The sequence below is a fragment of the Ornithorhynchus anatinus genome, chromosome X2 (genome assembly GCF_004115215.2).
Source record: "Ornithorhynchus anatinus isolate Pmale09 chromosome X2, mOrnAna1.pri.v4, whole genome shotgun sequence".
Lineage (NCBI taxonomy): Eukaryota > Metazoa > Chordata > Mammalia > Monotremata > Ornithorhynchidae > Ornithorhynchus > Ornithorhynchus anatinus.
The window spans coordinates 10,266,472-10,287,414 of NC_041750.1; the positions used below are offsets into that span (position 1 = coordinate 10,266,472).

The 20,943-nt window shown below is 49.0% G+C and overlaps 1 protein-coding gene across 7 annotated transcripts in view; it reads right to left on the reverse strand.

Moving 5' to 3' along the window:
• Window positions 1-20,943, reverse strand: part of CX2H19orf38 (chromosome X2 C19orf38 homolog) — a 25,524-nt gene continuing 4,581 nt past the window's right edge. For 3 of the 7 annotated variants that reach the window (XM_029052884.1, XM_029052885.1, XM_029052886.2), the window contains exons 2-9: window positions 12,034-12,186; window positions 11,022-11,081; window positions 9,872-10,180; window positions 8,934-9,026; window positions 8,389-8,416; window positions 7,484-7,527; window positions 6,336-6,373; window positions 1-943 (exon numbers count right to left, since the gene is read on the reverse strand). In XM_029052884.1, the coding sequence (XP_028908717.1) occupies window positions 797-943; window positions 6,336-6,373; window positions 7,484-7,527; window positions 8,389-8,416; window positions 8,934-9,026; window positions 9,872-10,180; window positions 11,022-11,081; window positions 12,034-12,058 (744 nt within the window). In that variant the 5' untranslated portion in view covers window positions 12,059-12,186 and the 3' untranslated portion in view covers window positions 1-796. The remainder of the gene's footprint in view (window positions 944-6,335; window positions 6,374-7,483; window positions 7,528-8,388; window positions 8,417-8,933; window positions 9,027-9,871; window positions 10,181-11,021; window positions 11,082-12,033; window positions 12,187-20,943) is intronic. The other 4 variants (XM_029052887.1, XM_039910464.1, XM_039910466.1 and 1 more) reach the window with 4 other exon arrangements.

Sequence of the window (20,943 nt, forward strand, 5' to 3'; positions counted from 1 at the left end):
TTGAAAATGCTTCAACACTGTTTATAATTAACCGAATAACTTAGGCAGCTCTGCCCACCAGTGTCTGGTGGTCACACAAGAAATAAACGGAACACACGTAACTCTATAAACTGGAAAAGGGGGTTTGGGGGTGGGGGTGGACATCCCAGAGGCCCAGTCCAACACGTGGTGGTTGCCAGGGAGAATCCCGGAGGTGAGTAACACCGAAGGACCAGGGGTTGGAAAGCACCGGCGGTAGAGAAATTCTACCAAATTCCCTTCATGGGAATCAAGTCATTGGAAGCACTGAGTTTGCTGGCTGCTTCCACCCTGCAATTCGGTGTCCCCTGAGAGTCTGGAAATCCAGGCAGAAGATTTTGTCCCGAATCTAATTCTGATTTTGCAACCTATCCGAATATCACTTCACTCCATCGATGACTGTGGAAGCCGTAATGCCCAGCAGACAGGTATCTTCTTCCCCTTGTGACTGGGGTTTGGAGAGCTTTAAAGTACCTCTGCGCAGGATCTACGTTAACTCCAGAGCCACCTTGTCCCTCAGCTTCAGCAAGTCGTGGGTCCCTCCATCCTGCTCGACAGACAAGGCCCCGTCTGGAGAGAACTGTGGAAGCTGGGATTTCCAGAAGGATGTGTTTGGATTCTGATGATCCAAGCTTGGATTAGAGCAAGAAAAAATTCCCTGAGAGGAGGAAGTTTAGAGTTGTGTGCCAGGAAGCTGGTGCAGAGCTTGCCTTCCCCGTGGGAGTCTCCTTTCTGGTCCTTCTCCGTTAAGCCGGGGAAAGACTCAGAAGAGCCAGAGTCATTCAGAAGACCTGAAAGTGGTGAATTCCGGGGTCTCTGGACTGGAGGTAGACATGGGCCTCTTCTTGGGCACAAGTGATTCGGGGCCCGTGGATGAGCTGGTGAAAGACTCAAGAGTAGTGTCCATGTCTTCTGGGGCCATTTTCTTGGGAAGTTGGAAGAGAAAAAGAATATCAACCCGGTGATTCACAAACAAAGAACTACCCTGAGCTGTTTCAGGTCCAATTCAGATTCTCTTCTTTGACCAGGTGACACCCCACTTTGACTTGGACGACCCTCCTTCTGTGATTCCGGTTACTGCCCCGTCTCCCTCCTACCGTTCCTCTCCAAACTCCTTGAGCGAGTCGTCTACACCCGCCACCTCCACCTCCTCTCCTCCAATTCTCTCCTCGATCCCCTCCAATCTGGTTTCTGTCCCCTTCACTCCACAGACCCTGCCCTCCGAGAGATCACCAATGAGCTCCTTGCCAAATCCGACGGCTTCCACTCCATCCTAATCCTCCACGATCTCTCAGCTGCCTTCGACACTGTCCATCACCCCCTTCTCTCGGGAACGTCCTCCATCCTTGGCTTAATCACTGACATTGTCCTCTCCTGATTCTCCTCCCATCTCTCTGACCGCTCCTTTCGGTCTCATTCATGGGCTCCTCTTCTGCTTCCCACCCCCTAACTGTAGGAATCCCTCAAGCCTCAGTTCAGGGTCCCTGTCTGTTTTCCACCTACACCCATTCCCCTGGAGAACTCATTTGCTCCCAAGGCTTCAACTACCATCTCTGTGCAGATGATTTCCAAATCTACATCTCCAGCCCTGATCTTTATCCTCTGCAGTCTCCCCCTGCCTTCAGGACATCTCTACTTGGATGTCCTGCCTATACCTCAAACTTAACATGTCCAAAATAGAACTCCTTATCTTCCCACCCAAACCCCGACTTGCCCATCACTGTAGACAGCACCACCATCCTCCCGATCTCACAGACCCATAACCTTGGTGTGTCGAGAAGCAGCGTGGCGCAGTGGAAAGAGCACGGGCTTTGGAGTCAGGGCTCATGAGTTCGAATCCCAGCTCTGCCACTTGTCAGCTGTGTGACTGTGGGCAAGTCACTTAACTTCTCTGTGCCTCAGTTCCCTCATCTGTAAAATGGGGATTAAGACTGTGAGCCCCACGTGGGACAACCTGATTCCCCTGTGTTTACCCCAGCGCTTAGAACAGTGCTCGGCACATAGTAAGCGCTTAACAAATACCAACATTATTATTATTATTATTATTATCCTTGACTCATCTCTCTCACTCAACAAAAATATTCAATCTGCAACCAAATCCTGTCAGTTCAACCTACACAACATCACTAAAATCCACCCTTTCCTCTCCGCCCACACTACCACATTAATCCAAGCACTTATCCCATCTTGCCTTGATTACTGCATCAGCCTCCTTGCTGACCTCCCTGCCTCCTGTCTCTCCCCACTCCAGTCCATACTTCATTCTGTTGCCCGGATTATTTCCCCACAAAAACATTCAGTCCATGTTTCCCCATTCCTCAAGAACCTCCACTGGTTGCCCATCCACTACCACATTCATTCAACAGTACCTATTGAGCACTTACTGTGTGCAGAGCACTGTACTAAATGCTTAGCAATGTACTAGGTGCTTCTGCATCCAACAGAAACACCTTACCATCAGTTTTAAAGCACTCAGTCATCTCCTACCTTCCCTCACTGCTTTCCTACTACTAAACCCCGCCCATACATTTCACTCTAATGCCAACCTACCCACTGTTCCTCGATCTCACCTATCTTGCCGCCAACCCCTCACCCATGTCCTGCCTCTGGCCTGGAACGCCCTCCCTCTTTATATCCACCAGACGATCACTCTCCCTGCCTTCAAAACATTAAAAAATTCTCCTCCAAGAGGCCTTTCCCTACTAAGCCCTCATTTTCCTTTTCTCCCACTCTCTTCCGTGTCACCTTTGCACATGGATTTATACTCTTCATTCACCCCTCCCTCAGCCCCACAACACTTATGTACATATCTGTATTTTTTTATTTATATTAATGTCTGTCTCCCCGCCTCTAGACTGTAAACTCACTGTGGGCAGGGAATGTGTCCGTTTACTGTTGTATTGTTCTCTCCCAAGTGCTTAGTACAGTGCTCTGCACAGAGTAAGTGCTTAACAAATACCATGGACTGATTGATTGATATAACCTCATCAGCCACCTCAGTGGCTAATGTGTATACCTCTTTATTTCACTTTGGTTCACTTTGGTTTTTCTTGCTTGTTATAGCTCAGCTCTGACTCTTACCTATTGTAAATTGAGCGATTTGTGTCTCCCCCATTAGACTGTGAACTCCTCAAGGGGAGGGATTTTGTCTTTTACTTCTGTTGAATGCAACAACAAACACTTAGTAGGCTCTTAATAGATACTATAATTACTACTTGTATGTGCCTCAAAACTGCACACAATAGACTCAATTAGTGATGATGAAACAAAGCCCTGACTACTTGTATTTGCTATCGCAAATGACTGCCTGAAAAATATATACTTTCTTTTCCACAAACTACCATTTAATTAATAGCTTTCAAAGGTGGGGGAGGGATCACCTTGATCTGGTGGACACTGGGGCCAGGAAAGGGGGGTTATAATTAAGGTAGAGATCCAGTACCAATTTTCTGATTATTAATAGGCTGCTTGCGGTGGCCTGGTTTGCTAAGAAAGCCTCCATAGGATCCAGTTCACAAATCGAGACCCAACCCCAGAACGCCTTTCCTTCCATGTGAGCCCCTTGGGGACCAGGGACTGTGTCTTTGCCTCATCCACGGATTTTTTTTTTCCTCCCGTGCTCAGTACAGCACTTTGCACATAGAAAATGCTTAATAAATACGAATTAGGGAAGCAGCATGGCGAGTGTGAGCCTGGGAGTCAGAGGACCCGGGTTCTAATCCTAGCTCTGCCAGTTGCTAGCTGTGTGACCTTGGGCAAGTCACTTAACTGTTGTGTGCCTACGTACGTTTCTTCAACTGTAAAATGGGGATTCAATTCCTGTTTTCTCTCTCCCACTCAAGACTGTGAGCCCCAGGAGGGACGGGGACTGTGTCCAACCTAATGGACTTGTACCTACCCCGGCCCTAAGAAGAGCGTTTGACAGGGAGTGTGCCTTTAACAAGTACCATAAAACGAACAAAAACAAATTATTTATTCATTATTCTGGGTGCTTTTCTCATGGAAACAGGGCTGTCTCTGGAGAACAGGAATCTGGAGAGCTGCCATCATGCAGACAATAGAGGGGGAGTGATTGCCTGCCTAAAGCCTAGGCTTAGCCCCTGGGGGACCCTCTTGCTTCTGCAGGCTCTGGGGAACTACCTCATTATCCCAGGTGAGAAGCAGCATGGCACAGTGGATAGAGCAAGGGCCCGGGAGTCAGAAGGTTATGGGGTCTAATCCCGGCTCCGCTGCTTGTCTGCTGTGTGACCTTGGGCAAGTCACTTTGCTTCTCTGGCCCTCAGTTCCCTCATCTGGAAAATGAGGATTGAGACAGTGAGCCCCACTTGGGACAGGGACTGGGTCCAACCTGATTCGCTTATATCTCCCGCAGTGCTTAGGACAGTGCCTGGCACATAGTAAGCGCTTAACGAATGCCATAATTATCATCTAGCGCAGGGGGCTGGGACGGTTCAGAGTCCTGCTCATTGAGAGGAGTGGAGGGGTAGCAGGATGTGCCGTGCGAGCCTTGCTGTCCCTGCCCAGTGACACACTGATCCAGGGACTGGGGGAGGATTTACGGATGTGATTTCTACACTGTGAGCTCACAGTGGGCGGGGAGTCTAGCAACTCCGTTACACTGTCCTCTCCCAAGCGCTTAGTACAGCGTTCTGCACACACTATGCGCTCAACAAATATGATTGATTGACTTTCTGCTCTTTTACCTGTCCACCATCAGAGCCCCCCCCCCCGCAAGAGGTTCATTGTCCAGGCCCCCGGGGGCAGTCCTGCAAGGAGCGGCTAGTAAGGAAAAGATCCTTGTGGCTCAGATTCTCACTGTTAATTCTGCTAGCCAGCTCTCTGTCTACACCGTCCCTTATTGCATAAGCAGCGTGGCTCAGTGGAAAGAGCCCAGGCTTGGGAGTCAGAGGTCATGGGTTCGAATCCTGGCTCTGCCACTTGTCAGCTGTGCGACTGTGGGCAAGTCACTTCATTTCTCTGTGCCTCATTTACCTCATCTGTAAAATGGGGATTAAGACTGTGAGTCTCACGTGGGACAACCTGGTTACCCTGTAAATCTACCCCAGCACTTAGAACAGTGCTCTGCACGTAGTAAGCGCTTAACAAATACCAACATTATTATTATTATCGTCATATACACTAAACCTCCCTCTTCAAATGTAATACCATGACCTTTCTCTCTTTTCAACTGAAGAACAAGGCCCACCTGACCCAGGAAGTTTTCCCCCATTAAGCTCTTTCATTTTCCAATTGACCAGCCCACCAAAACCCACTCTCCCTTTATAGCTCTTTTTTGTAATTATTCCATTTATGTGTATCGCTGTATTGATCGTCCATTTGCCCATCTTGAATCAGCTTTTTGATTGTAAGATTCTTGAGAGCAGGGGCCAGGTCCTGTTCACTCCCAGCACTGAGTACAGCGCTTGGAACCTCGGGCTCATTAAATCAGTACTAGTTACACCCCACCGACTGTTAGAAGTTCCCACAGTGGAAGCCACCTTTAACTGGAGTCCTTACTGTTGCCAGTGCTGAGTTAACAGTTGCCTCTCTTAATAATGTAGCGGAAATGTTTTTCTGCCTTCGGTGGATGCTGAATTAACTTAATGACCAGTGAGGCGGATTCTAAATGAGGGAAATTTTACCTTCCTTTTCTCCCCGTAGATCATAAACTCCTTGGGGGCAGGGGGCGGGCCTGCCAACTATGTTGCATGGTACTCCCCCAAGCGCTTAGTACAAGGCCTCTGCACACGGCAAGCGCTCAATAAATACCGTTGATCGATCGATCCCTCGGATTCGCATAAGAGACCCACTTCTTCCAAGTTCAGTCCAGCTCACTGGATCAGAATGAGTCAGGACTGAACCCTGGCATTCCTGAAACTGGGGGGGGGGAGGGCCAGAAAATATACCTAAGCCCCCTCCCCTGGTGCTTACCCAACCGCCCATCTCTCCAACTCCTGTGCTAAATCCCAATCCCTAGGGTGGGGAATATTTTTTAAAAGCTTTCAGTTGAAAAGTCGAGGACTCAGAATAAATCCTTGCACATGACTGGAAAATCTCCAGGTCCGAGAGCTAGCACCTCTCGGCCAACACAAGCCTATAGGTGTAGTGATTCCCACTCCCTCTTTGGCCCACCCATAATGGGATCCCAAGTGGAAAATGAGGGCTTGGTAGTATTCGACCCACTGATTCCTGACAAGGATAGGCTTGTCCCTGCCACACCACCTGGGAAATGTCCATCCCCTGAACCTGCCCCTCCCTGAAGTTCTGTCACTACAGACAGGACATCAAAGGATCCAAGTCCTGAGTTGCTCACTCACCATCGAAATGGAGAACAGGGTGTTATTGAATGACATATCTGGAATGAAGAAGAGCACAGACAGGGTTAGGGTGTTTGTAAACCTTCTCACCCACCCACCAGCAGGCCCAGAAGGTCACATGCCTAAGATTCTTCATTCGTCCCTGCAGAGAAGGTCGGAGCTATTTTCCCCCAGAATACAGAGGGGTAGACTGAGGCGCAGAAGAGAGAAAAAAAGACCCCAAACCAACAGCAAGTCAGCAACTGCGATGGGATTAGATTTTAATGGTCCCACTGATCATCTTCCCCGAGTTGGGAAAGGAACCTCACCTCTCTCACCAGTCTTCTCATCTGTCCAGTATGGCACTGGGCAAGAAGAGGCATTTTACCAGAGATCTGCCCTTTCGTGCCACTTAATAGAAATTCAGGATCCAGAAGCACAGGTTTTAATGCCCCATCTGCCTGTCCACTTAAAGGAATGCTTTGGCAGTGACTGCTAGAGTTTAGGGGAGTGGGATGCAAGAGTTGAGGGAGGAAGTAGTGTGGCCTAGTGGAAAGAGCCTGGGCGTCAGAGGACCTGGCTTCTAATCCCAACTCAGCCATCTGTCTGCTGTGGGACCTTGGACAAGCCACTTCACTTCTCTGGGCCTGTTTCCTCCTCTGACAAATAGGAATTGAATACTTAATACTTACTTAGACTGTGAGCCCCGGGTGGGACAGTGACCGTGTCCAACCTGATCATCTTGCATCTTCCCCAGCACTTAATACAGTGCTGGGCACATAGTAAGTGCTTAAAAATATAATAATGATGATGATTACCGATAACAATGATAATTAAAGGTCAGAGAAAGTAAGTCTTAAAACCATAGAGGGATTACCTCTCTTCTAGCATCTCCTTTAAAAGAAGGTCACTGCACAGTCAGCAGGGTGACCCACAAATGGAGCAGAAAAGAGAGGCAAACTCTCAGCTCAGTAGGACTGTGTCTTAGAAAATTCATAATGGGTTGGGAGCCAGCTGTGAACTGCTCCTTTAGGGCAGTTCCCTGAACTGGGCTAACGGTCCACAGTCTCCCCTGAGCTACGGAGGTTTGGCACCCGGCTCAGAGGGAGGAGGGAAGGCTACCCAGAGAGCGCTTTTGGCCATCTCAGCCCCCTGTCAGGAATACAGACCTGTAGTGGAATAGTTTGCTTCAGTCCAGCACGATTCTCTCTGCCTACAAAGGACAGAATAAAAGAAAGAATAAACCCCGCCCCTGCACTCCTCGAGGCCAACTCATCTGTTAGTCAGCCAACGACTATTTGTGCTAAGCACTGCCTGAGAGTCCCGCCTGAGAGTGGCCTCTGGCCTTGGGGAAATTGGAGACACAGAGGGAAGGCCAGGATCACTCAATAAATCCTGGGCCATTTGGGGCATTAATCAAGGAACTCTGGGATTCTTTTCTCAGAACCCACTTTTCATTTCTACTCTGAGCGATGGGACCTGGATCCGGGGGAGAAGCAGCGTGGCCCAGTGGAACTAGTATGGGCCTGGGAGTCAGAGGCTCTGGGTTCTAATTCCTGCTCTGCCACATGTCCCGCTGTGTTACCCCGGGCTCCTGGGTGCCTCGGTTTCCTCAACTGTAAAATGGGGATTAAAACTTGGAGCCCTATGTGAGACAAGGACTGCGTCCAACCTGATTATCTTGTATCTACCCCAGCGCTTAGTAGAGTGCCTGACACAAAGTAGGCACTTAACAAATACCATTAAAAAAAATAAATTGGCTCCTGGGGCTTTGCATTGGAACAGGGAGTGTCCAGTTAAGGGAGGTTCCCTACAAGGCCACTCCCAACCTCAATCAATGAATAAATCAACAGTATTTACTGAGCACTTACTGTGTGCAGAGCACTGTACTAAGCATTTGGGAGAGTACAATACAACGGAGTTGGGAGACACGCTCTCTGCACCCACAGGCCCTGGGCTGCACTGGGGTCCTTCACGAGGCTGATCTTGACCTTTAACTTTGAATCCTGATGGGGGTGGGGGGCCACCAATGTTTCCCAAATAACCCTCGAAGGCGCTCCTGGCTTGGACTCACCTTTTCTTCTGCAGTTTGGCGATTCTAACTGTTAAAAAAGAAACAGACATTAGGTCACTCTGCGGTATCATCCTGAAGAAATACTGCAGAAATAACTGGTACCCCATGAGGCCAATAGAGAAGGCAAAAGGAATGTTTCCTGGAATTCTGCCTGGAGAACTCAGGATTCCCCTAGATTCTGTCACTCCCCAAAATAGCAGCTCTTTCGGCATGGATCAGTTGGGAAACTCTTCCCCCTTCTTCTCTCTCTCTCCTTGGGCTCCCAAGCACCAGATAACAGTGAAGTTGGGTTTGCCCAGGATAAGCTTAATGGCATTAGCAGCAGCAGCAACAGGCTGGCTGCACACAACCCGAAGTGCTTGGGAGAGAACGGTAAAAGTAGAAGACACGATCCTTGCTCTCGAAGAGTTTCTCATCTAACGGAGGAGACGGCCGTTCAGAGAGCACGCACGCACTCTAGGCCCAGTAGATCCAGCCCAAGTCTCCGCCTATGAACTGGGTGGGCTGGTTGGTACGCTACTAAGGGACCCCTGAGATCCATGTACCTCGTCTAATCACCACGATGACCACCACCAGAATCACAATGAGGATTAGCGCTCCAGCCAGGCTTAGGGAGACTGGCAAGACCCAGAGGGGCACTGGAAAAAAGGAAGAGCGAGAGCGGGCAGGTCAGAAAGGCAGGTCCACCGAACAGGAAGGTCCCAGGAGAGGGTTGGGCAGGTTTCGCTGCCAACGGGAGCCTCTCTTTAGGAAGGGTGGGAGGGCCTGGGTCTCCAGTGGATTATCCCATGGACAATTCCACTACATTGGGAGTCCCAGTTTCCATTCGCGGAGGCCCCAGATTTCTCCATGCTGCAGGTCGGCGAGAGCAGCCGACGCGACCACCGGGGGAAGGGACTGGGAAGGTGTCCAGGTTTCCAGAAAGTCTGTCCTAAAAAAGGATCCTTTCAACTTCCTCTGCTTGGAAGAGAGCAGGCTGGGTCAGAGGTTGCCCGCTCTCTAGAAAGGGGGCACCCCTAATCTTCACCCCAGATGATGGGTGTGACCCCCTTACGGCCCCAGGGTCACCCAAGCCAGCAGCCATACAGGAACCGCATTTCTCTACCCCCAGCCCCCACACTGGGCCCCCGACTGTGTCCTCTCACCCAAGTACTTTTTACAGACCTCTTTTAGTGATTTTGCAGCTGTCGTTACAGCGTGTGCATATGCCTGCGTATTAACTCTTCACCTAAGGATACAGTGATTTTCAACTCCCTAGGCGGCCACAAGGAAACCAGTCCGATGGCTGCCTTGGCTAGAGGGGATCGAGCTCAGAGAGCGGCGGCTACTCCGAAGAGGGAGCCGGTAGGAGGAGGAGGAAAAACTCCCCAACCGAGAAGTGATGGGGAAGTAGCTGAATCACCTTAGACTGACTCTCTCTTCCCTTGCCCCAAGAATGAGAGCTTCATCTTTACCGAGGTTGAGCAAGAAGGCCCACCCTTACCTGTAAAGGTGATGTTCCCTGGCTCACTCAAGTTTGAGAATTGCTTTCCGACCTCACCTATCACCACATACTGACACCGGTATTGGCCGAGGGCCTCCCGGCTTGAGTTGGTCAGTGTGATGTTGATTCCGGGCTGGGTCTCCGGCGCCTGGACCGTCTGCACTGCCTCCTCTCCCTTAAACAGGATGAATGTGGCTCCCTTGAGGCCCTCGGGGGCCACACACTGAATGCTGATGGAGTCCCCTCCGTCGTCACCAGCACGCGAGGTCAAGGAAATGGATGGAGCCGGGATTGCCAAAAAGCCTAGAGCTCAAAATGCAGCAGGTATAAGACAAGTTCAGTTAGCTGTACGAGTCCCTGACAAGTCATGTCCCCTCTAGACCGTAAGCTCCTTGTGGGCAGGGAACACGTCTACCAACTCTGGCATGTTGAGCTCTCCTAAGCGCTTAGTATAGTGCTCTGCACACAGTAAATGCTCAATAAATATCACTGATTGACTGACTGATTGATTTCGGAGTCAAACCACGGCTTCGATGCTGGGGTGCCCTGCAATCCTTCCCAAAGGTAAAAGGAGTAAGTTCAATCACATCATTCCACACACTGGTGCGTTAAAGACCCTACATAAAACTTCTGGCCAAAACTGATGGAAAGAAGACCCTGCCCTGGCAGGTTTTCAGAAACTGGCAGCGTGGCCTACTGGACAGAGGCCGAGCCTGGGATCCAGAAGGGCCTGGGTTCTGATCCCGGCTCCACGACTTGTCTGTTGTGTGACCTTGGGCCAGGCTCTTAGCTTCCCTGTGCCTCGGTCACCTCATCTGTAAAATGGGGATTAAGACTGGGAGCCCCATGTGGGACATGGATGGTGTCCAACCTGATTAGGTGGTATCTACCCCAGCGCTTAGTGCAGGGTCTGGCACATGGTAAGTGCTTAACAAATACCATTAAAAAAAATATGTGTTTCTTGGTTCTTCGGAGCCTCTCTTCAAAAGCTCTCAGTTCTGAGGTGATTTCCTGTAAAACATTCCCCTAGTTTCCTTGGCCTAGGAAGTGCCTTATGCCACACACGATGCCAGCCTGAGAAAGGCCCATCAGAGAGGATATCCCAGGGGAAATCTTCTAGATTCTTCATGAGGGGCAGTGAAAAACTTACCAGCTACGAGGACGAGGATTCTCCAGGGCATCTTTTCGCAGGATTCACTCGTGATTCTTGCTGAGCACCGAGAGAAAAAGACAAACACTTACCATCAATTCCCTGTGTGAAGGAAGTGGAGTTGGGGGGGAGTGAGGGAGGAAGAAGAGAAGAACAGTTTGGTAAAGTGGAGTTTCCTCACTTGGAGAGGAAGTTGCACACTCATGCGCTGAGATGTTACTGCTGTTTCTCTCCTCCCTTTTTACAAACAGTATGTCAAAGCCAGGAATCAAGGCCACATTCTCAGTTGCAGTTCTCCCCATTTCAGAAACAATGGATGGTTAGGGTTGGGTGGTCTGTATGTGTTTAGTATTGTGCTCTTTTTTTTAAAAGGGATCATTCCCAGTGGGGGGAAGGGCAAACGTCACTGGGCAGCTCAGAAACCTACGCCCGACAACTCAAACCACAACTTAAAAGCCCTGTCAAATTTGAAGTGAAACCCTGGGCAGTTTCCTTTTCCAGAGAACTTTGTTTTCAAGAGTCACACACACACACACACATACACACACAATCTTAGAAAAATAGAAACAAGTTTCATTAGTCAGAGAAGAAAATGCATATAAAATTTATAAACCACTCCATCTATTCATCAGGTCTAAAAATGGCCTTGTCCCCTGACAAGTACGTAAGGGGATTTTTTTTGTTTTCTCTCCTTGAGTATCTACCCCAGGCTCCAAGGGGGAGATTGTGGGCAGGCTAGAGAGGGTGATCAGTAGAATCGAGTAGCACAAATGGTCAGAAGGCTGGGAGACACAGCCCCTTTAGGAGAGCGAGGTCAGCTTCAGACATTGGACCTCCTGGAGGTGGGAACAAATTTGCCACCCGCAACGCACTATGCCAGGCATGCAGTGTCACGTAATGATGACACCCAGGATGTTCGGCGGAAGTCCCCCCGAGTCTGCCGGGACCCCTGTCAAGACCGCAAGACTAACAATAAAAGACAAATGCAATCGGCTATCGATTTTAACCTTACAATTAGAGGACCTCAAAATTGCCATGCTTCCAAAGTTCCGAATAGAAAATCTTCGCAGAGTGGCAAAGCCACCCCCCTTTCCGCTGCCCCCTTCGACAGTGGGCCCTGTGCCCCGAGATGGCTGCCTCTCTTGTTTACCGTCTGAAGCCGGCCCTGGAGGACAGGAGAAAAACAGTAGGAGCGTTACTTATTTTTTCAACCAGATCGGGTTGGTTGAAAATTGCTAATGCTCCTTAAAAGTCTCTGAACAGAAATGCTTGCAAAGAGGTTAAACTAACCATCATTAAAAAAGGTCTGGCTTAGACCGAATGAATTGTCACTTGTCCTCTACATGAAAGGCCCTTCTTTCTCATATTTGGGGTCTTCGGCTCTTTGGCCAGCCCTCCTCCGTCCATTTCCCTGGTTTCCAAGCGGCATGGCGTAGTGGATAGGGCACGGGCCTGGGATTCAGAAGTTCGTGGGTTCTAATTCCGCCTCCGCCACTTATCTGCTGTGTGGCTTTGGACGTGTCACGTCACTTCTCTGTGCCTCAGTTACCTCATCTGTAAAATGGGGATCGAGACTGGAAGCCCCATGTGGGTCAGGGACTGTGTCCAACCCGATCTGCTTGTAGTCACCCCAGTGCTTAGTACAGTGGCTGGCACAAAGTAAGCCCTTAACAAAGACCACAATTATTATTATCATTAGCCTATCAGCTGAGGGGACTCCATCAGCATTCGGTGTGTGGCCCCTGAAGGCCTGTGGGAGCCAGGTTCCTCCCCGTTCAAGCTGACCCACAGGACCTAGCCCTCTTTTTTAAGGATTTCAGATTTAAGCGCTTGCTATGTGCTAGGCACTGTACTAAGCACTGGGGTAGAGACCAGCTAATCAGGTTGGGTGCAGTCCGTATCCTACATGAGGCTCACGGTGTTAATCCCCATTTTACAGATGAGGTAAGGGAGGCCCAGAGAAGTGAAATGATCTGCCCAAGATCACATCAGACGAGTGGTGGAGCTGAGATTAGATTAGATTCTGACTCCCAGGCCCGGGTTCTAGCCCACTAGGTCACACTCCTTCTCTATTTCTTTGGATGATAATGAACCTCTTGGCCATCCCTTTCTCCTTAGAATGTCCTTTGATCTTTGTTTCGTCAATCAGTACTCTCCTGGTTCTCCTCCTACTTCTCTGATGGCTCCTCCTGCTTCCTCCTCCTGCTTCTCCTCCACCTCACGCCCTCTAACTGGTTTTTACGCTGGGTCCCTTGCTCTTCTCTCTCTCCATTCCTTTCACTGGCGAACTCATCCACCTGCACGGCTTCAGCTAGAGAAGCAGTGTGGCCTAACAGAAAGAGCATGGGCCTGGGAGATGGAGGACCTGGGTTCTCATCCCGGCTCTGCCACTTGTCTGCTGGGTGACCTTGGGCAAGTCACTTCACTTCTCTGGGCCTCACTTCCCTCACCTGCAAACTGGGGATTGAAAACCTGTGCTCCCTCCTACTTAGACTGTGAGCACCATGTGGGACCTGATTAGCTTGCTTTGTCCCAGTGCTTAACACAGTGCTTGGCACAGAGTAAACTTAACAAATACCACAGTTATTATTGTTATTATTATTACTCACACATACACCTCCCTTGCCCTGACCTCTCTCCAACTATCCGATCCCACACCTACCTCCTCTTCCCTCCAGGATATCTCCACTTGGACGGCACCTCAAATTTAACATGGCCAAAACAGATCTTCTCATCTCTCCTCCTAAACTCTCTCCTCCTCCCCACAATTTTCCCATCTCTACTGACAACATCACCGTCCCCTCTGTTTCTGAAGCCCACAGTCATCTTCCACTCCTTGCTGTCATTTGGCTCCCACATTAAAACAGCGTGGTCTAGTAGAAAGAGCACAGGACTGGGACTCAGGAGATGTGGGTTTTAATCTGGGATCGGCTGCTCGCCTGCTGTGGGACTTTGGGCAAGTCACTTCGCCACTTTTCGGTGCCTCTGTTTTCTCATCTGTCACGTGGGGATTGAATAAATCCCTGCTCTCCCTCCACCTTTTACTGTGAGCCCCATACGGGACAGGGACTGTCTGATCTGATTTATCCTGTTTCTACCCTTCTACCCAGAAGCAGCGTGGCTCAGTGGAAAGAGCCCGGGCTTGGGAGTCAGAGTTCATGGGTTCGAATCCCGGCTCTGCCACTTGTCAGCTGTGTGACTGTGGGCAAGTCACTTAACTTCTCTGTACCTCAGTTCCCTCATCTGTAAAATGGGGATCAACTGTGACCCTTACGTGGGACAACCTGATTACCCTGTATCTACCCCAGCGCTTAGAACAGTGCTCTGCACATAGTAAGCACTTAACAAATACCAACATTATTATTATTACCCTATTGCTTGGCACATAATAAGTGCTTTACAAATACCCCAGGTATTACTATTACATCTAAACTGCTGATTTTTCCTCAAAAACATTTTATGGATCTGCCCCTTTGCCTCCAGCCGTGTAGCTACTTTCTTGGTTCGGGCATCCATATCACAGTTAGACTTCTGTATCAGCCTCCTTGCTGGTGTCCCCCTTCGGTTCACACTCCTGCCTGGATCATCTTCTTGAAACACTGCTCAGCACATCAGTCAAGTATTTACTGAACACCTACCGTGAGCAGAGTACTGTTCTAAGCCTTTGGAACTCTCCTCACCCAATCCTCCCCTGCTTGTACTCTTCACTCAGGACTGTACCCTGCTTTCATCCTGCCCACCTCTGTCCCCTCGCTCACAATTTCCCCAGGGCTTAGAACTCCCTTCCTTTTTTTTTTTTTTTAAGGCATTTGTTAAATGCTTACCATGCGCCAAGATCTATGTGGAGTAGATAGAAAGTGATCAGATTGGACACAGTCCATTTCCCACATGGGGCTCGCAGTCTTAATGCCCACTGATGAGTTAACTGGGGCACAGAGAAGCTAAGTGACTTGCCCACAGTCACACAGCAGACGAGTGGTGGAGCCAGAATTAGAACCCAGGTCCTTCGGACTCCTGGGCCCGTGCTCTATCCATTAGGCCTTGCTGCTTCTTTTATTGTGGTTTTTATTAAACGCTTACTATGTGTCAGACACTGTTCTAAGCACCTAAGGGTAGGTACAGGTTAACTGGTCGGACACATTCCATGTCCTGCATGTAAATCGGAGGGATAACAGGTATTTAATCCCCATTTTACAGATAAGGAAACTGAAAAACACAGAAGGGGAGTGACTTGCCTCCAGTCACACAGCGAGAAACTGGCAGAGCCGGAATGAGAACCCAGGTTCTCTGACTTCCAGGCCCATGCTCTTTCCACTAGACCACACTGCTTCCTCACATGTATCCACCGGGTGAACCCTACCTACCTCTCCAGCACTCCCAAATCCCCCACCTCTCCCAATTAGCCTTCTCTGACAAATTTCAGTACCCGATTTTCATCATCCCTTCAGCACTTTTGTATTTCTTTATGTCCATCCTCAGCACTTGGGAAGAATAATCAGGGCATTTATTAAGTGCTTACTATGTGACAAGGGTCAGTCAACTCAGTCAGAGAGGTGAAGGGGTTAACTATAGTATTTATGAAGAGGATCCCACTGGGGTAAAAACAAGATCATCAGATCAGGCGAGGTCCCTATGGGGCTCACAATCTATGTGGGAGAAGACAGACAGGTGAAACGATAAGAGCGACCAATTCAACAACACGGAATAACGGCGTCGAAATAGGTCATACCAACAGTTTTGGGAAAGTGAAGGGCTCCTCATTGGTACAGATATCACTACTTAGTGACAAATTGCAGCAGCTCCCCCCGGGTGCTAAATTAATTAATTAACTTCTCGAGCTTCAGTTTCCTCATCTGTAAAGTGCTAGGGTAGATATGAGATAAACAGATGGAATACAGTCCCCGTCCCCCATGGTGCTCACAGTCTAGGGGGAAGGGAGAGCAAGTATTTGATCCCCATTTTACAGATGAGGAAACTGAAGCTGGGGGAGCGAAGCGACTTGCCCAAGGTCACACAGCAGGCCGAGCTGGCATTAGAAGCCGGGTCCTCTGCCCCCCCAGACCCGTGCTCTTTCCACGAGGCCACGCTGCTTCTCGCTGTCAAGCAGAGTTCCGGGGGAGCTGGGACCTCCATGGGCCCCTTAGTTCTGACAGTCTGGGGACTAAGGACCGCAAGCTGCTGCCCACCCTCCACTCACGCAGTTGGCGGGGAAGAGAGGCTGTTCGGGGCATCAAGCAGACCTCTGCAGACCCCCGGGGCACCAGCAGCCATACAGGAGCAGCTGGGATGGCCAGGGAAGCCCAGCCCTCAGGTCCACTTCCATCCAAGGGGAGAGGGCCTTAAGGCTATGGGGAAGGGCCATCTGTTTCGGACCCCCGCCCCCCCCCCCCCCGCCACCGCCTCCAGGCAAGCGAAAAACTAAATCGTCCAAATCTCCTGGGATGGAAACTTCACAACCACCCTCGGAAATCTGTTCCAGTATTTTATTCCTCTTATAAAATTTTCCTCCTTATGTTCCACCAAACTCTCCCCTGCTGCAATTGAAAGGATTTCCTCATTTTCGGTCCTCTTTGGACAGGAAGAAAAATCGGCTAGTATCTTCCTCATGAAACCTTTCGAGTACCTGAAGAGTTATTAAAGTATTCACTTTGATGTCTCTTCTCCGGGGCAAATAATACCAATTCCTTAACCTTTCCTCTTAGGAAACATTTTCCATTCCTTTAGTAATTTTTGTCCATCTTTCCTGGACCCACTCCAGCATTTCCACATCCTTTTTTGCAATGTGATCAAATTGTAAACAACGCTCTAGAAAAAAATCTGACCAGGGCAAAGCAAAGGAAAGATTACTTCCTATTTCTTGAATACCATACTCTCACTAATACATCCCAGTATTATATTGGCTTTTTTATTATTAATAATTGTGGTATTTGTTAAGCGCTCACTATGCGCCAATTTGGGTAGACAGAAGATCATTCATTCATTCAACCGTATTTATTGAGCATATTACTGTGTGCAGTACACTGTACTAAGTGCTTGGGCAAGTACAATACAACAATAAAGAGACAATAGACAATCCCTGCCCACAAGGATTTCACAGTCTAGAGGGGGGGAGACAGACATCAATACAAGTAAACAGGCAATAATATAAATAAATAAAATTACAGATATATGCATAAGTGCTGTGGGCCGGGGAGCGGGGGGAAGAGCAAAGGGAGCGAGTCAGGGTGATGCGGAAGGGAGTGGGAGATGAGGAAAAGTGGGGCTTAGTCTTGGAAGGCTTCTAAGAAGAGATGTGCCTTCAGTAAGGCTTTGAAAGGGAGGAGAGCAACTGTCTGGTGGATTTGAGGAGGGAGGGCATTCCAGGCCAGAGGTAGTATGTGGTTCTGGGGTCGGCAGCGAGACGGGTGATATCGAGGCAGAGTGAGAAGGTTAGCACCAGGGGAGCAAAGTGTGCGGGCTGGGTTGAAGAAGGAGAGAAGCAAGGTGAGGTAGGAGGGGGCAAGGTGATGGAGAACTTTACAGCCAATGGTGACGAGTTTTAGTTTGATACAGAGGTGGATAATCCAGCCGGGCACAGTCCCTGTCCCTGTTTAATTTGATTTCAAAACTCTCCATTAGTTTTCTCCTTTTTTTAACGTATCTGAGAAGCAGCGTGGCTTGAGAAGCAGCGTGGCTCAGTGGAAAGAGCATGGGCTTTGGAGTCAGGGCTCATGAGTTCGAATCCCAGCTCTGCCACTTGGCAGCTGTGTGACTGTGGGCAAGTCACTTAACTTCTCTGTGCCTCAGTTCCCTCATCTGTAAAATGGGGATTAAGACTGTGAGCCCCACGTGGGACAACCTGATTCCCCTATGTCTACCCCAGCGCTTAGAACAGTGCTCGGCACATAGTAAGCGCTTAACAAATACCAACATTATTATTCATCCACTGCTCCCCTACTCATAAGCTCCATTCCTTCCAAACTCATCTACTCACTATGCCTCGCCCTGCCCCATGCCTAGAATTCGCTCCCCCTTCAAATCCACCAGTCCACAATTCTCCCCAGCATCAAAGCCCTCCCGAAATTGCACCTCCTCCAGGAAGCCTTCCCCTATTGATCTCCACCACCCCAGGTCAGGTCATCCCAACATCCACCTTAGCATTTACGTTCATACATTCTTAGCGCTTGCAGATATATCTCTATGGACCTACGTCGATCCCTGGCAGTCGATTCTGCCATAACGAATGAAGCAGCATGGCCTAGTGGATGGAGCATGGGCCTGGGAGTCAGAAGGACCTGGGTTCTAATCCCGGCTCTGCCGCTTGTTTGCCGTGAGACTTTGGGCAGGTCGTTTTGCTTCTCTGGGCCTACGTTACCTCATCTGTAAAATGGGGATTAAGACTGCGAGCCCCACGTGGGACATGGACTATGTTCAACCTGATTAGGTTGTAACTACCCCAGCCCTTAGTACAGTGTCTGGCACATAGTAAGCACTTAACAAAAACTATTTAAAAAAAATGTTTTCACTACGTGTTTTGCAATAATGCAAAGGCAGACTTAGGGAATGTTCTTATTTAGCAGTCAATATTTATTGAGCAGTTACTCTGCATAAAACACTGTATTAAGCATCTGGGGGAGTACCATAGAGGTAGAAGACATGATCCCTGCCCTTAAAGATTTTACGATCTAGCAAGGAGATGGACACTAAAAGCAACAATTTTTGCTTTTTTAGAATTTGGACTGTAAGCTTGTTGTGGGCAGGAAATGTGTCTGTTATATTGTTATATCATATTCTCCCAAGGACTTAGTACAGTGCTCTGCACACAGCAAGTGCTCAATAAATACGACTGACCGACTAAATAAAAAACAGACAAGAGGTATAGGGTGATATGCCGAAAATGGTTGCCTATCAACCTCCATATCAAGCAAAAACTCCTCACTGTTGGCTTCAAAGCTCTCCATCACCTCGCCCCCTCCTACCTCACCTCCCTTCTAGTCTTCTACAGCCCAGCCGGCACACTCCGCTCCTCTGCCGCTAACCTCCTCACTGTGCCTCGTTCTCACCTGTCCTGCCGCCGACCCCTGGCCCACGTCCTACCTCTGGCCTGGAATGCCCTCCCTCCTCAAATCCACCCAACTAGCACACTTCCCCCTACAAAACCCTACTGAAAGCTCACCTCCAGGAGGCCTTCCTGGACTGAGCTCCCCTTTTCCTCTGCTCCCCTCCCCCATCACCCCCACTCACTCCCTCTGCTCTACCTCCCTCCCCGCCCCACAGCACTTGTGTATATATATGTTCATATTTATAATTCTATTAATTTTATTAATGATGCATATATATCTATAATTCTATTTATTTGTACTGATGCTATTAATGCCTGTTTACTTGTTTTGACGTCTGTCTCCTCACTTCTAGACTGTGAGCCCTTTGTGGACAGGGATTGTCTCTATCTGTTGCTAAATTGTACTTTCCAAGCGCTTAGTACGGTGATCTGCACCCAGTAAGCGCTCAATAAATACGACTGAATGAATGAATGAAAGAACTTCTTGTGGGCATTTGCGCAGTGCTGATGTGTGGTGAGGGCTACAATGTGGAAATTCATTAATGTGGGGTTGTTTGAGAATGTAACCCCACATTATATGAAAACAAATTGTGTTCTGCTTATCCGTTCACCTACGCCCCTATTATTCCATTCCTCACTGTGATAGCAGGGGCGAAACGGCCAGAGGTAGGAATCCGCATGATGGGGCGACGCCATAGACGGTCAAGGTTTCTGACCAAAGAACCATCTAGGCCATCCTGCACGGTGAACACACTCAGCAGGAATCCTGAAAATGGATGGCTAATGTGGGTAGCGAAGGCTGAAGGGCTACCTGGTCAACTGCCTGCTGGGTTCCGGCACCATGAGGCAGTGACTTTGACTTTGGCTGGAGATGGCATTGGCTCGTCAAATTCTCACCTTCATTCGGCGATGTGCCGCCTCCCTGCCCACCTATTAGCCCGTTGTACCCGCCGTCCCCATGGGACTATGACTCCCAGGGACAAGAGAGCTAACACTATCATCAATTCCTTCACACAGGTTCTCAATCCCGAAGTCCCCGTGACGGGATTGAGGCTCGAGTCACCGTTTACGATGGAAGACTCCGCCATCATTCCCCTACCCATCATTCTTCCTTTCGTTAATCTAGTTATACCATTATCCTTCCTCCTCCTACTCCTAATTGTACATAATTTGTATCTGCAAAGATATATAGATCTGTGTGTACAGTTGTAATTTCTTTATATTAATGCCTGTCTCCCCCTCTAGACTGTGGGCAGCAATGTGCCCGTTTGTTGTTATATTGTACCCTCCTAAGCATTTAGTACAGCCCTTTGTACACAGTAAGGGCTTGATAAGTACGATTGAATTGAACGGAGACTGCATGTCTTCCCTGTTGAAGTTGAAACTCCATGAGGGAAGGAACCGTATCTCTTTCTTCTACCGTGCTTGCCCAGGGAATCAGTGGAGTAGTAGACACTCGGTAAAATCCAATGATCGACTGATTCAGTGTCCGCTGTAAATCCAATGGGCATACCCTCAAGGTATGCTTGCTAAAGATGGATCACGAAATTGCTGCACCATAACCTCCTCCCCCAAAGGACTACTATTCTCCTCACCAAGTGAGTTGCCAATTTCCACCCCTTAAAGCACCCAGTGGTGGACTTTCTCTCTTGGAGCGTAACAGGTCTCTGAGACTAGAAAGTGATATGACTTTCTGATTTCACACAATAGGTTTGAGGAGGTTTTGTTAGCTTGGAAAGCTCTAGCTCTTGGGAGAAGAGATACTAGGTTTTCAATTCCGGGATCAAGTTTCAGTGGTGTAAATTGGGCAAGCAGAGCCTCTGGCTTCACACAGCTGTATCCACCTGATAGGCGCTGCTGTTTATCCTCCATATAGAGCTC